The sequence below is a fragment of the Bos taurus genome, unplaced genomic scaffold, assembly GCF_002263795.3.
Source record: "Bos taurus isolate L1 Dominette 01449 registration number 42190680 breed Hereford unplaced genomic scaffold, ARS-UCD2.0 Super-Scaffold_1723_ScbfJmS_2085, whole genome shotgun sequence".
In the NCBI taxonomy this organism is placed as follows: Eukaryota; Metazoa; Chordata; class Mammalia; order Artiodactyla; family Bovidae; genus Bos; species Bos taurus.
The window spans coordinates 1,744,408-1,758,554 of NW_020192292.1; the positions used below are offsets into that span (position 1 = coordinate 1,744,408).

Genomic DNA, 14,147 nt, shown 5'->3' on the forward strand with positions numbered 1-14,147 from the left:
GTGTCAAGTATTAATAATTTGATACTTGCAAACATTTACCCAAGTGTTTATCTCTGGGGAAAAATAATTAAGCTTTCAAAATTAAAAGTGCTTTCATCCCTCTATGGACAAAGGAGTGTGAAGTCTAAGGAAGATCTCAAAGACCTGGAGTCAAATCTTGACTGTCACTTACTAATGTGTGACCTAGGGCAAATTAACTTCCATGAACCTCATTTTTTAAAGAAGAATAATCTCTGTAGTACCATTCAGAGAACAAAATGAAATAATGTTTGTAGGCAACATGGCTTAGAAGAGGGACTCAGTAGCAGCTACTGTGGTATGGATTAGATTATGATTTGAAAGCTTCCTTTCAGCTCCAAAATTCTATAAAATTTGAAAAGTTACACAAGTAGTACAAGACTTCTAGAAGTGTATGTGATCCAAAAGGAAAAAAAAAAAAGTTTTCACTGTCAAATAAGTTCAAGAAATGCTACATGCTCTATCCCTTTTCTCTTGTAAGTCAGAATTAATTTTTCACATGGAATTTGCTGAGAAACTCTAAAGTTAAAAAAATGTTTAGCTTTATAGAATCAAGGGTCTTCTGAACTTAGTTGATTACAAAAATCTCTTCTCAGATTATTAACATCCTTTAATAGAACTTTCTAGAACTGGACATGGAAAACTGACTGGCTCAAAACTGGGAAAGGAGTACCACAAGGCTGTATATTTTCATCCTGCTTATTTAACTTACATACAGAGTATATCATGCGAAATGCCAGGCTGGATGAATCACAAGCTGGACTCAGGATAACCAGGAGAAACAGCAACAACTTCCGATATGCAGATGATACCACTCTAATGGGAGAAAGCAAAGAGGAACTAAAGAGCCTCTTGATGAAAGTAAAAGAGGAGAGTGAAAAAGCTGGCTTAAAACTCAACATTCAAAAAATTAAGACCATGGCATCTAGTCCCACTCCTTCATGGCAAATAGATGGGGACATAATGGAAACAGTGATAGACTTTATTTTGGGGGCTCCAAAATCACTGCAGATGGTGACTGAATCCATGAAATTAAAAGACTCTGGCTCCTTGGAAGGAAAGCTACGACAAACCTAGACAGCCTATTAAAAAGCAGAGACATCACTTTGTCAACCAAAGTCCTTATAGTCAAAGCTATGGTTTTCCAGTAGTCACATACAGTAAGAGTTGGATTATAAAGAAGGCGGAGCACCGAAGAATTGATGCTTTTTAATTGTGGTGCTGGAGAGGACTACTGAGAGTCCCTTGGACAGCAAGAAGATCAAACCAGTCAACCCTAAAGGAAATCAACCCTGAATATTCATTGGAAAGACTGATGCTGAAGCTGAAGCTCTAATACTTTGGCCACCTGATATGAAGAGCTGATTCATTGGAAAAGACCCTGATGCTTGGAAAGATTGAAGGCAAAAGGAGAAGTGGGTGGCAGAGGATGAAATGGTTAGATAGTATCACTGATTCAATGGACATGAATTTGAGTAAACTTGGGGAGATAGTGGAGGACAGAGGAGCCTGGGGTGCTGCAGTCCATGGGGTTGCAAATAGTCAGAAAGGACCTAGTGACTAAACAGCAAGAACTTTCTTAGATTCCACTCAGAGAAATGCTAAATTCACCATTTTTTCCAACTGCCAGAATATAAACACACTTTTGAAATGAAAACACACCAAATGATCTACTGATACCTGGATACCAAAATGAAGGTTTGTTTGATTTTAAATAGCAGCAAGACAAGGCAGAATAAATGAGGAAACAATGATATTGAAAGACTACTAACTAGGGCCCAGTTTTATTGGTGTTCTAATCATTTTTGGTTAGAAGTATTTGACTAAAATGCCTTTGAAATTAAGGATATCCAGGAGCTTGATGAAATTTCTGCTGCAGTTGTTTATTTGCCTTGAAGGAGGGAGACACAATATGTCAGCATAGTTCTATGGTTCCAGTTATATCTTTGCAAAGCCAAGATTAAGTATGGTGCAACATTTGGGAAAACTATGAGGCGATTACAAATCTGTCTCACAATATTTGCATTCATATATTTTGGGAAGAACATCAATTTTGTTTTTCATTCCAATTGCCATAAATAGTACTGGAGTTTTCTTAACACGTTTGTTTATTTATTTATATATTTACTTCCTAGAAGCTAGAAATTCCCTTTAGTTTGCCATTGTCCTATATGTCTATCATATGTAGTTCTAGGAGACAGAAAAGAGACTGCAGGGCTAAACGACTGGGTGTTTTAACTATTCTAAAAGCAAAAAAAAAAAGCAGAAGGCATGGAAGCTGTTACTTCTATATTATTCTTATGAGTATCCCCTTTGTCATTTTTAAACAGCCAACTATTTTATATTAAAGCATTCATTTTAATAAGCTGGATATTAGTCACCCATAAGTTCCTAGTACTATTATTAACTGTAATTTATTGATGTTCTAGTTGTACTTGTTTTCAGACTTCAGTCTCCATACATATATGAAAAAGAACATTCCACAGTTATTGCAGTCAAATATAGTTGACTCTCAGAACAGTTTCTAAAGTTAAATAAAGATAGACATTTAAGTCATCTGATATTTACTGTCCAAATCTGGCCTTTCAGCTATCACAGGACTTGGAATGTGCATATTTTCAGGTAAAATTTTTTGCTCATTCTATTGAATCTTGTTAACATTTATAGTAAAGGATAAACAATTCCCCCATCCTGATAAAATATACTGTAGCTTCCTGAATCCTTTGCATCTAGAATAAATGCCAACCTGTTTTGGTATACATTACCACTTTCAAATTGCATTATACAATATAACGTAAATGTGAATTCTTAATTAGCAGGATCTATTTTGTTCAAATGTACAACAGTAGAGGGATTTTTCAATGTACTGCAGCTGTTACCTATGGAGGAAACAAATTTCACCTTACTAAGAAGAGCTGTACAAGTGCATATATTGTTCTGGATGGATCCTTTATTGTTTTCTTAAGCCAGGCTATTTCATAATAGATTTTACTATTGAATATAGTACATTTTACCTTTGCTGCCCACTCAATTTCTACTTCCAGGTTGTTTTTAAAAGAGAAGAAGATGAAAAGTTTAAGGGCAATGGAGAGTGGGGGTGGAGAAAGGGTTCTTCATGAAAGATACAACATTTATCAAGGTCATAAAGAAATATGCCTTTATATCCATATCTGTTTAAATATTCACTTAAACAGTGTATGTGCATCTGTATATACAGGCCATGTCCAGCAAACATTTGCATGACTATATCACTAAGGAAGTCTCCAAGAAATGACAAAAATGAAAAATTGAAATATATATGAATAGATCTTACTGATAATACAGAAGGTAGGAGAGTATCCACAAATAATGTAATAAATTCTTTGCTCATCGGGTTTTTTGGTCTAGATTTGAGGCCTTTAAACATCAACCAATTATGGTAAATGTTTAACTGTAGGAGTTCAGGCAGACGGCCAAATTCTGGTTTCAAAGCTATTGCTAGTTTTAAAGAGTTTCTCATTTTTAAGCAAAAGCATTTCTGGGTACTGGTTATATCGTCTTGTGGGTGGAGCTACTGCAATGTGAATAAGTGGACTAGGCAGAACCTGGGTCCTGAAGACATCGCCCCTGCAGTATTACCTGAAAGGTCCTGGGGAGATAGTTCCCATTTATAACTTAGCTGTATTTACCTAAAACCAGTTTATTTCCACCGACACAAAGTAAAGAGAGAGAGAGAGAGAATTGTTTTTCTTAGCCGAGGAGCATCTACAAAAACTGCAAGGTTGGGGGAAGGGGAGAAAAACTACCATTTTAGCCTTTACTGGTTAGGAAAGCCAGGTATTTGAAATACCGTCTCTCCCCCTACTCCCGCCCCCGCCCCACAAGTTCCAGTGCTTGCTTTCTAAGCTTATTCACTGAATTATCAATCTGCATGAAACTGGTTTACACGTTCGCCCGGCCTCAAGACAGCCCTAACCTCCTGTGGCAGCACCAACAAATGGGGCCTGGCCTGTCCTCACGCTCTGTTTGCAACCTCCGGATAGCTGAGATTCAATCCTAAAGCCTCTCTGGTATAGACACGCCAGTGACGGGGCTACTGAAGTGACTTTTCTTAGTCCATTTTATCTCCTTTCCTGTCTCCCCGAGGTATCCCAGAGGTCTCTTTCCTTTTTTTCTTACCAGACCCTTCCGCGCAGCCCCCAAACTCCAAACCTTGTTCCCCTTCCCTAAAGTCTCCCATTCACCGCCACCCTCCCCTAACCAAATTCCCCTCCCGGTCACCACCAAAGCCCGGAGAAGTGGATTGCACACAATGCCTCCCTTATAGGGCTTGAGCTGGGAACTGGGCATGCTCAGTAGCCAAAGCAGTTTTTTTCTTCTTCTTCTTCTTCTTCTTCTTCTTTTGGTCGCAAGTGCGGCATCTCTCTCAGTCCCACACCTCTTTCCTCTCCCCTATCCCCTCTTCCCACCCCTTAATCAACCCCTCGTAACCCGTTCCACACCGAAGGTTCGCAGGGTTCTGAGGTGCGGAGAACTAACGCGTCTCCTAAATCCACCAAACAGTCTCACTTTGGGCTAAAGCTTCACACTTTTGCCTTAAAGCCCCCAGCCCCTTACGCGCAGACAGGTAGGAGGAGTGAGAACACTACTGGCTCCCAGGAAACAGGTCCAGAGAAGGCTCCATCCAGGATCGCCCGCGACCGAAGAAGTATTCCCGGAGCCCTCTGTTCTGCAGGGTGACAATTAGCAAAAGGTACCGTACCCGGGATACAAAGCCCAAGTGCGATTGTTGCCTTTGAATGTCATTGTTGTTGACTCACCGCCCCACACACACACACCTCGATCCTGGAATGATTCAATTCCGCGTAGACTCGACGCCCCTATCTACCTCCCTTGACCCCCTGCCTTCCCCCAGGCTCTCCGCTGTTTCTTGGGCTTTGCCGGGATTGTTGGTGGCTCGCTCAAAGGAACGCCCCGGTTGTGTATGTGTGTGTGCGTGCGTGTGTGCCTTGGTTCTTAGGGGACTGGGGGAGGAGAAAGGACTGGAGTGTGCGTGTATGTGGTGGGGAGATGGAGGCTAGCGCGCCCGCGTTAGGCGACTGGGGTCTCTATGCGTGAGGATAGGGGTCGCTCCTCCCTAGGGGGTGTTTTAGGGAAAAAAAGGGGGCATGCGGGGAGGAAAGTGCGCTGTCTTTCCCGGCGTGGGGGTAGAAGAGGAATCAAGGGTGGGTGTCTGGGTGGGGGTTTGGGGGAGGCCTCGGGAATGTGCGGGGGTCGAGGTGCTTCAGTGTCGGAAGGGAGGGCTGCGTGAGTGCCCGGGGATTGGGGGTGGGCGGGGGGCGGGGGCGAGGATTCGGCGCTTGTATGTGAAGGTGCAGCCGGTGTGCGAGGTGCTGGGTGCGCGCGCGGTGTCTGTCTGGGTGCGCGCGTGCGCGCCGCTGCCCGCCTGCTCGCTTGCGAGGGTTGCTCGCTGTGTTTGACGGGCGAGCGGGCGCCGAGGAGCTCCAGCCCGAATCACGTAGAGACCATCGCGGAAACTGCAGCGCGGATCGCGGCGCGGCGGGTCCGGCGAGAGCCGCCGGGGTCCGGAGGTGGGTGAATTTCCAGCTTGGGGCTGCACAGACACGCGCTGCCTCTTTCCCCAGCTCGGCTCGGCAGCGCGCGCGCGCGTGTGAGTGTGTGTCTATGTGTGTGTGCGCGCGCGCGTGCATGTGGAGGGGGGCAGGTAGCTTCTTATTTTTAGTTTGGGTCGTGTTGGTTTGGAGCGAGCTGAGTGGCCAAAGAGGCCGTAGTGGCTACCTCCCCGCTGCCGCGCGCTCCCGGCTTGCCTGCCCAACGCGCGGTCGCAAGTCCCCGAGGACCGAAAGAGTCCGGTGTCCTTAGCATCGTTGCCCCCGCCTCTCCGCCCCCGGGAGGCTGGGGCGACTAGGAAAGTGTCCTGGTCTACGGTGATGTGGGCTGTCGGGGCCGCTGAGCCGGGCTGGGCTTTTTTCCGACCCGCTCGCAGGCACTCTAGGCGGACCTGGATCTAGGGCTCCGGGCAGTGGCCCGCAAGCTAATTGGAGATTTCTGGCATCCCGCAAGACAGGGAATACGAGAGAAGCCGGTGGGTAACTCCAAAAACCCTGCAAAGCCGGGCAAGCGCTGGCAGCGCGAGTTTGCAAGATGCTCAAATGTTGAGCTGATTTCTGGCTTGGTGACAGCAGCATTCTGGGGCTGGCCGGCGTGGGGGGGGTGGGGTAGGGGTGGGGGCGCAAGGGGGAGCCTGGGCCGCCGCTGTCGGCCAAGGAGCCACGGGGTCACTGTGCCTAGGGCTAGCAGGCCAGTGACGCCCCGGTAGCTATCACCCTCGTGGCCCGAGCTGGCCACCTCTTCCCCCTCAACCACCGCACGCCTGGGTCTATTAGAGGCCAACGGAAACTCCGGCAGCTGCCCCCGGTGGGACGGGAGCGCGCGGAGAGATGTGTGCGCAGCGGGGCTGAAGGCCCCCGCGACATCCCGAGCGGTCCCCGCCTCTGCTGCACGGCCCACGAGGCCGCCGCTCGGGCCCGGGACCCGGGAGGGGGCTGCATGCCTGCCCTGGGCACCGAGATGCGGCAAAACATTGCGGTACGCGCCATAGCCGGCGGCCCCTCCAGCCGCGTCGCTGCCGGCCCGAGGTAGCGCACCGGGGGCGGTGTGGACAGCGTCTCTCCGCGGAGCCCCCCGCCCCCTCGAGCGCGCCCCAGGCAGGCAGGCGGAGGTTTCCCGGGCCAGTTCCCGGGGAGCCACCTCGGCCCACCCTCCCCGGTCGTCGGCCCCCTGCAGGCCCGGTCCCTCCGCGCAAAGCGGAGCGCCAGGCGTGGCGCTCTGGTGGATACCGGATTTGTGGTAAGGCTAGGTTTGTGCAGTTCTGGCCGGCCGTGGGAGCCGGGTGTCTTGCGGGGCAGGGAGAGCGAGAGCGAGAGACGGAGTGGTGAATAAGGATACGGGCCGCCCTTGTAACCCTGAGAGATGGCTTTTGGTACTCAGCTCACACTTTGTGGATTTGCTTTTTCCTTTTTGCCTCCCCCCCACCCCCATTGCAAAATGTACAGGTTTTAGTGGTACCATGTGAATATGAGGTTTCTTTCGCTTACATTCATTGCCCCTTCAGCGCGCCCCCTTTTTTTGGAGGGGGGAGATCCTTTCTCCTAGCTTTTTTTCTTAATCTCTCCACTTCTCCATGGTCTCTTTCCCTTTCGGTCCCTCTTCCCTTCTCTCCTTGGCTGCTCTACTCCCCTTCTCCCTTGCTTGATCCTCCAGCCGCCTGCAGCTTCTGTTTCACTGGAGCTGCGTTTGGGAACTTCTAGCTTGTCCTTGCGCTCTCCACCCCCCCCCCACCCGCCCCGCACTCCCCATTGCTACTTAAAGTAGAAATTGCAAGGGGGACAGCTCCTTATGCAATTTCAGGTCTGTTCGTGCTCCTTGTTCTTTTGTTTTGTACTGAATTCAGGTGTTCAGGTTTTTGGCTTGGTTTGGTTGCTTTAGCATTTCTTTGGGGTTGGGGGCGGTTCCGGGTGGGGGGTAGTAACAAGAAATGACTCTAAGGAAACAGAGTAGCTGTTGAAAACCAGATCTGTAGGAAGGCCAAGAAAGCATGTGAGATTTTGATTTTACAATGAAAGTTAGTTTGGATGATGTCATACTTTGAAATTATGACTTCCTTTTGCACTGCCAATTAAGCTATCGCCGTGAACTGAGGAAATGCTCATCTATATGGCAGCCAAGGAGCATCTGGGCAGTGCTGGCTGTATTCTGAACCAAACTACTCAAAATGCAAATCTTCGTGGGTCACTGGCTAAGGAACTGTCTACCTTGAGGCACGTTCGGTTTTGCCACTAGCTGATTCCTCCCGGGCAAAATAAACAAAGGAGTTTTTGTGTGTCACTTCTCTCTTTGTATCATTCTTCTCCTTGTGTGTTCCTGAGTAATTGATTTATTTAATTAATATTTGATGGTAACCATATTGAAATTCCGGACAGCTTCCCATTTGAGATGGAGGAGGCTCACATGAGTAAAACTGCATTGGTAAAATGCACAGTGCTTGCTGTTCCTTTTAATCTTTTCCATGAAGCATCACATATATTTGTACATGCATACAGTGTGGACGGAATTGGCAGCCACGGGTTAATTTGCCAAGCATGAAACTCGACTAAGTGATTCTTGGTTTGTTTGTAGACAGGGACAGGGGGTGGTAATATTTGGAGCGAGGTATTTGGGAACTGATGACTTTGAGGGCAGACATTGGCTGTGCTAAATGTATCTGGCGCTGCAGATAAAGCCTCCCAGGGACTGTAGTGTGTGAACCCCTCTTCCTCAGCAGTGGCAGTCTGTGGTCCAAGTGAAGGAGATCAGTATCTGAGCCAAGTGTCAGTCGGCCCTGGGTTCAGATGGCACCCAGAAGAATGGGAGAGTGTCAGGGAGGCAGGAAAGCCAGTTCTGGTGGAGTGGGGAGGCTGTCTGGACATCAGGTAATCAGTACAGGGCAAGCAGTTTTCTTTCCTGCTTTCTGGGACCCAAAGACAAAAAAGCCTTTTTTCCTCCCCTGTTTGGGAGATGACTGACAGGAAACTGGATACTGTTTATTTACCTGATACTCAAATTAGGCCATTTCCTACTTGGTTATTTTGCTGAACCCTCTCAGGGTCATGTGTGTGTGTGTGTGTTAAACACAGTGTAGAGCAGTGTACAGGAGTGAACTGATTCATGGCAATGTGCTTACCTCTGGACTGAAGCTCAGGAACGTATCTTTCCAGGGTTTCTTCCACCTTGATCTTTTGACCATTCCCTCTGCAGCCACTCAGTACTCCTATCGCCATCCTTCATGGAACCCAAGGCCCTAATATCTCCTCTGCCTGGCTTCTTACCAAGCTGAAGCGTTGAGAGTAGACATTTACAGATAGAAATTCCTTTCCTGGTGCTAACACTATGTGGTATAGTTGATGTTCTGGAGTCAGTCATTAGAGTTACCAATACAAGCTTGAGGTCTGAGTTCAAGGGTGGAATTTGGTGGTCCAAGTCTTTTTAAAAAAAAATGCTATTTTCAGATTGTTCAGGTTAAACCATGATGAGCAATCTTTTTTTTTTTTTTACTGTTGTTTGTTGTGTGTTCTGCACATGTAAACTTTGTATCAACTACAGGCACAGAAATAAAATGTATGGTATTTTTGGTGGTTCTTGTTGGACTGAGTGAGAATACTTGAAGTTTTGGGTGTCTTAAAAATACAAAGCGAATGATTATAGCCATGTGTTCACTGTGGTAGGATTTAAGCACAAATTCTTTTTCAAGTAACAATCATTGAAAAAAATGTTTTCTTTTTATTTTTTAGATTATTTCTCTTTATTCAGAAGCATAAAGTTGTTTGCTGATTGCAAGAAGATGTTTCTTTGGCTCTTTCTGATTTTGTCAGCCCTGATTTCTTCGACAAATGCAGATTCTGACATATCGGTGGAAATTTGCAATGTGTGTTCCTGCGTGTCAGTTGAGAATGTGCTGTATGTCAACTGTGAGAAGGTTTCAGTCTACAGGCCAAATCAGCTGAAACCCCCTTGGTCCAATTTTTATCACCTCAATTTCCAAAACAATTTTTTAAATATCCTCTACCCAAACACATTCTTGAATTTTTCACACGCAGTGTCCCTGCAGCTGGGAAATAATAAACTGCAGAACATTGAGGGAGGAGCCTTCCTTGGGCTCAGTGCATTAAAGCAGTTGCACTTGAACAACAATGAATTAAAGATTCTCCGGGCTGACACTTTCCTTGGCATTGAGAACTTGGAGTATCTCCAGGCTGACTACAATTTAATCAAGTATATTGAACGGGGAGCCTTCAATAAGCTCCACAAACTAAAAGTTCTCATTCTTAATGACAATCTGATTTCCTTTCTTCCTGATAATATTTTCCGATTCGCATCTTTGACTCATCTGGATATCCGAGGGAACAGAATCCAGAAGCTCCCCTATATCGGAGTTCTGGAACACATAGGCCGTGTGGTCGAATTGCAACTGGAAGATAACCCTTGGAACTGTAGCTGTGATCTATTGCCTTTAAAAGCTTGGCTGGAGAATATGCCATATAACATTTACATAGGTGAAGCTATCTGTGAAACGCCCAGTGACTTATATGGAAGACTTTTAAAAGAAACCAACAAGCAGGAATTATGCCCCATGGGCACAGGCAGTGATTTTGACGTACGAATCCTGCCTCCGTCTCAGCTGGAAAATGGCTACACCACCCCGAACGGTCACACCACCCAAACATCTTTACACAGGTTAGTGACCAAAGCACCGAAAACAACAAATCCGTCCAAGATCTCTGGAATCGTGGCCGGCAAAGCCCTCTCTAACCGCAATCTCAGCCAGATCGTGTCTTACCAAACCAGGGTGCCTCCTCTTACACCTTGTCCAGCACCTTGCTTCTGCAAAACCCATCCTTCCGATCTGGGACTGAGTGTCAACTGCCAAGAGAAAAACATCCAGTCCATGTCAGAGCTGATACCAAAACCGTCAAATGCCAAGAAGTTGCACGTCAATGGCAACAGCATCAAAGACGTGGACATCTCCGATTTCACCGAGTTCGAGGGACTGGATCTACTCCATTTAGGCAGCAATCAGATTACCGCAATCAAGGGGGATGTATTCCGAAACCTCACGAATTTACGCCGGCTTTATCTCAATGGCAATCAGATCGAGAGACTCTATCCCGAGATGTTTTCAGGCCTTCATAACCTGCAGTATTTATATTTGGAATACAACTTAATTAAGGAAATCTTAGCGGGCACCTTTGACTCAATGCCAAACTTGCAGCTGCTGTACTTAAACAATAATCTCTTAAAGAGCCTGCCCGTGTACATTTCTCGGGAGCACCCCTCGCTAGACTGAACCTGAGGAACAACAAGTTTATGTATCTGCCTGTCAGTGGTGTCCTGGATCAGCTGCAGGCTCTTACTCAGATCGACCTGGAGGGCAACCCATGGGACTGCACTTGTGACTTGGTGGCATTAAAGCTGTGGCTGGAGAAGCTGAACGATGGGATTGTCATGAAAGAACTGAAGTGCGAGACACCTGTGCAGTTTGCCAACATCGAACTGAAGTCCCTCAAAAACGAAATCTTGTGTCCCAAGCTCTTAAACAAGCCATCGGCGCCATTCACGAGCCCTGCACCCGCCATTACTTTCACTACCCCGCTGGGGCCCATTCGAAGTCCTCCTGGTGGTCCAGTGCCTCTGTCCATTTTGATCCTAAGTATCTTAGTGGTCCTCATCTTAACTGTGTTTGTAGCTTTTTGCCTTCTTGTTTTTGTGCTGAGACGAAACAAGAAACCCACAGTGAAGCACGAAGGCCTGGGGAACCCCGAGTGCGGTTCCATGCAGTTGCAGCTGAGAAAACATGACCACAAAACCAACAAAAAAGATGGCCTGGGCACAGAAGCATTCATTCCACAAACCATAGAACAGATGAGCAAGAGCCACACCTGCAGCCTGAAAGACTCTGAAACTGGGTTCATGTTTTCTGATCCTCCAGGCCAGAAAGTCATGATGAGAAATGTCACTGACAAGGAAAAAGATGTATTGCACGTGGATACCAGGAAGAGACTAAGCACCATCGATGAGCTGGATGAATTATTCCCGAGCAGGGATTCCAATGTGTTTATTCAGAATTTTCTTGAAAGCAAAAAGGAGTACAATAGCATAGGCGTCAGTGGCTTCGAGATCCGCTATCCAGAGAAACAAGACAAAAAAACCAAGAAGTCACTGATAGGCGGCAACCACAGTAAAATTGTTGTGGAGCAAAGGAAGAGCAGCGAGTACTTTGAACTGAAGGCAAAACTCCAGAGTTCCCCCGACTACCTACAGGTCCTTGAAGAGCAGACAGCTTTGAACAAGATCTAGGTCATGCAATCTTACTTCCTACAGAGGACATTTATTTAATGATGAAAGTGCCTTTTGTTGACTTCTCACTTCCAAATACTATATTATCAATAGGCATAGAGACAGGTGTTTCCAAGGGTGTCTCATTAACTGTAGCTGCAAAGATGTGTCCCGTAGAAGAGAATTTCCTTAATAGATTTTACTACATAAAACCTATACTGTGGAGTCCTGTGGGGATACTGCAAACTCTATTGCCAAAGGGATGCTTTATATACATAATTCACTGAATTTAACCTCAAGAGGCAAATCTGTTTTGTACCCCAATGCAAAACCTTCGTCTCTTTGTGCTCTGTAAAACAAACTCAAGAAAACTGGTACCAGTGTTTGTACCTCAGCTGGGTCCTTCATCTTGCACGTAGATTCAGTTGGTGGAACTGGAATACTCCTTTTGATTTGTGGCATTGTAACAACTTTGTGTAAAGATTCTCTGAAAAGTAAAAAAAAAAAAAAAAAAGCATGCCAAGAGAGAACATTCGACAGTATTTGTAAATCGGTAAACTTTATGGCCTGCATCTTGAAACCGCTGGATTTATAATGTTAAATTGTGCAAATATTTGTTTAAAATATACCATGCATTACATAACTATAAAATAAATTTGAACACTTTAAGCATTACCTGTCTAGACATAAAACCTAAAAGAGAAAAAAAAATAAATAAACGTGAGTTACCTAGCGTTTGTGGTGATCTGAAGAAATACGTGATGTTTATCAGAATTAAACATGGCTCAAATTCAACTAATATTAGAGTTTGTTCTCAGTTATGTGAAATACCCACAATCCTTAAAGGTTGTCCAAATTAGCAAAGTGCTTACCGTGTGAGCGCACCCAAAGCTATTTTTGTAACATAATTCATATTTATGAAGTACTTTGTATACTAAATAGGAAAATATGTACTCCTTAATCTGTATTTAATATGCCTGACTTGTTTTCCTGATCACAGGGAATTTATCAATAGTATACATTTAGACAGCAAAAATATACCAAACTGAAACTGAAGCTTATGTGTACAGAAATATTTTGGACATTGTGATCAGGTATCATTTAAAAACAAAAAAAAAAAACACAAAAATAAACAAAAATAAAAAATAGTTCTGTGCTATCATTGAGAATTTAGCATATTATCTTCAGATTTGTTACCAACCGTGCATTTTAAAATAGATTCCTTAGTTTTATAGACTGTGTCTGAGGCAATTATTTGCCATCACTTGTCTTGCTTTTCAGGATTCTATGAGCTGAATTCAATAGTTTTCACTACGAATATTTTAAAAAATAATGAATAAGGTTAATAGTTATATCTTGTATGCATCATATCCTGTTCTTCATCATTCTGACTACTATCAGATAATCAAGTAGAACAGTAAACATCATGGTAATCTGCGGCTATGAAAGCCACACTGTAAAATGCTTTCATTGGTCTCAGATGAGTTCACAGTCTGCAAGTACAAATGATATGCCACTGTGTTTGCTTGTGCTGTTAACTTCTAAGTCAAAATTGGTCAAAGGAAGGGAGCACTTGATCATGGGAGATATTTTAATATTTTTAGGTTCTCCCAATTAGCAAAGGGACATCCTGAAACACATTGCCTTCTTGGCCTACCTGCATATGTATATTATTCATGTTCCATCTCTTATAATTACTGTATTGATCAGTAAGATGACCAAGAAGGTAAAATATAGGCATTCTTAATGAATTTCAAGTGGCAGGTATTTTGGTGCAGCTTCTAAAATGATATTATGATTAAAGTTGTAACAGCAGTCTCTTTATTAATGACTAATTCCAGGGCTTTATGTGTTTGTTGCAAGATTAAAAAAAAAAGCAAACAAACAAACAACTTGGCATTCTTGGAGGTGTTTGTGTGTATGTGTGTGTTTGGGTGTACATGCATACATATAGATTATTTGGAGATTTTTTTTTAAATAGCAAAAAAATTGTCTCCATATGTATGTGCTGGTGCTCTTAAAACTTTAATGTGTAATTTTAATTTTCATGACAATGTCTGTGAATACTTTATATGAATATTAAAAATATATAAACAAATACTTGCTTTCTGATCTTGAAAGAAAAGACATGAAGATGTGTGCCCAACAGCCTGTTTGCATCTACAATTTCATAAGAACTTTTAATATGCCATTACCATGCTTGCATGCATCCATGGATTAAAGGGCTCCTAATGTGTACTGACAGGATAAAGACGCAA

At 44.5% G+C, this 14,147-nt stretch overlaps 1 protein-coding gene across 1 annotated transcript; it reads left to right on the forward strand.

The window, feature by feature from the left end:
* The first annotated feature begins 4,335 nt into the window (after positions 1-4,335).
* LOC112445824 (SLIT and NTRK-like protein 4) lies at positions 4,336-12,738 on the forward strand. The gene is given in 3 exon segments (XM_059884537.1): positions 4,336-4,750; positions 9,348-10,868; positions 10,871-12,738. Coding segments are annotated over 2 exon segments (2,511 nt in total). The 5' UTR covers positions 4,336-4,750; positions 9,348-9,397; the 3' UTR covers positions 11,911-12,738.
* The last annotated feature ends 1,409 nt before the right edge of the window (positions 12,739-14,147 follow it).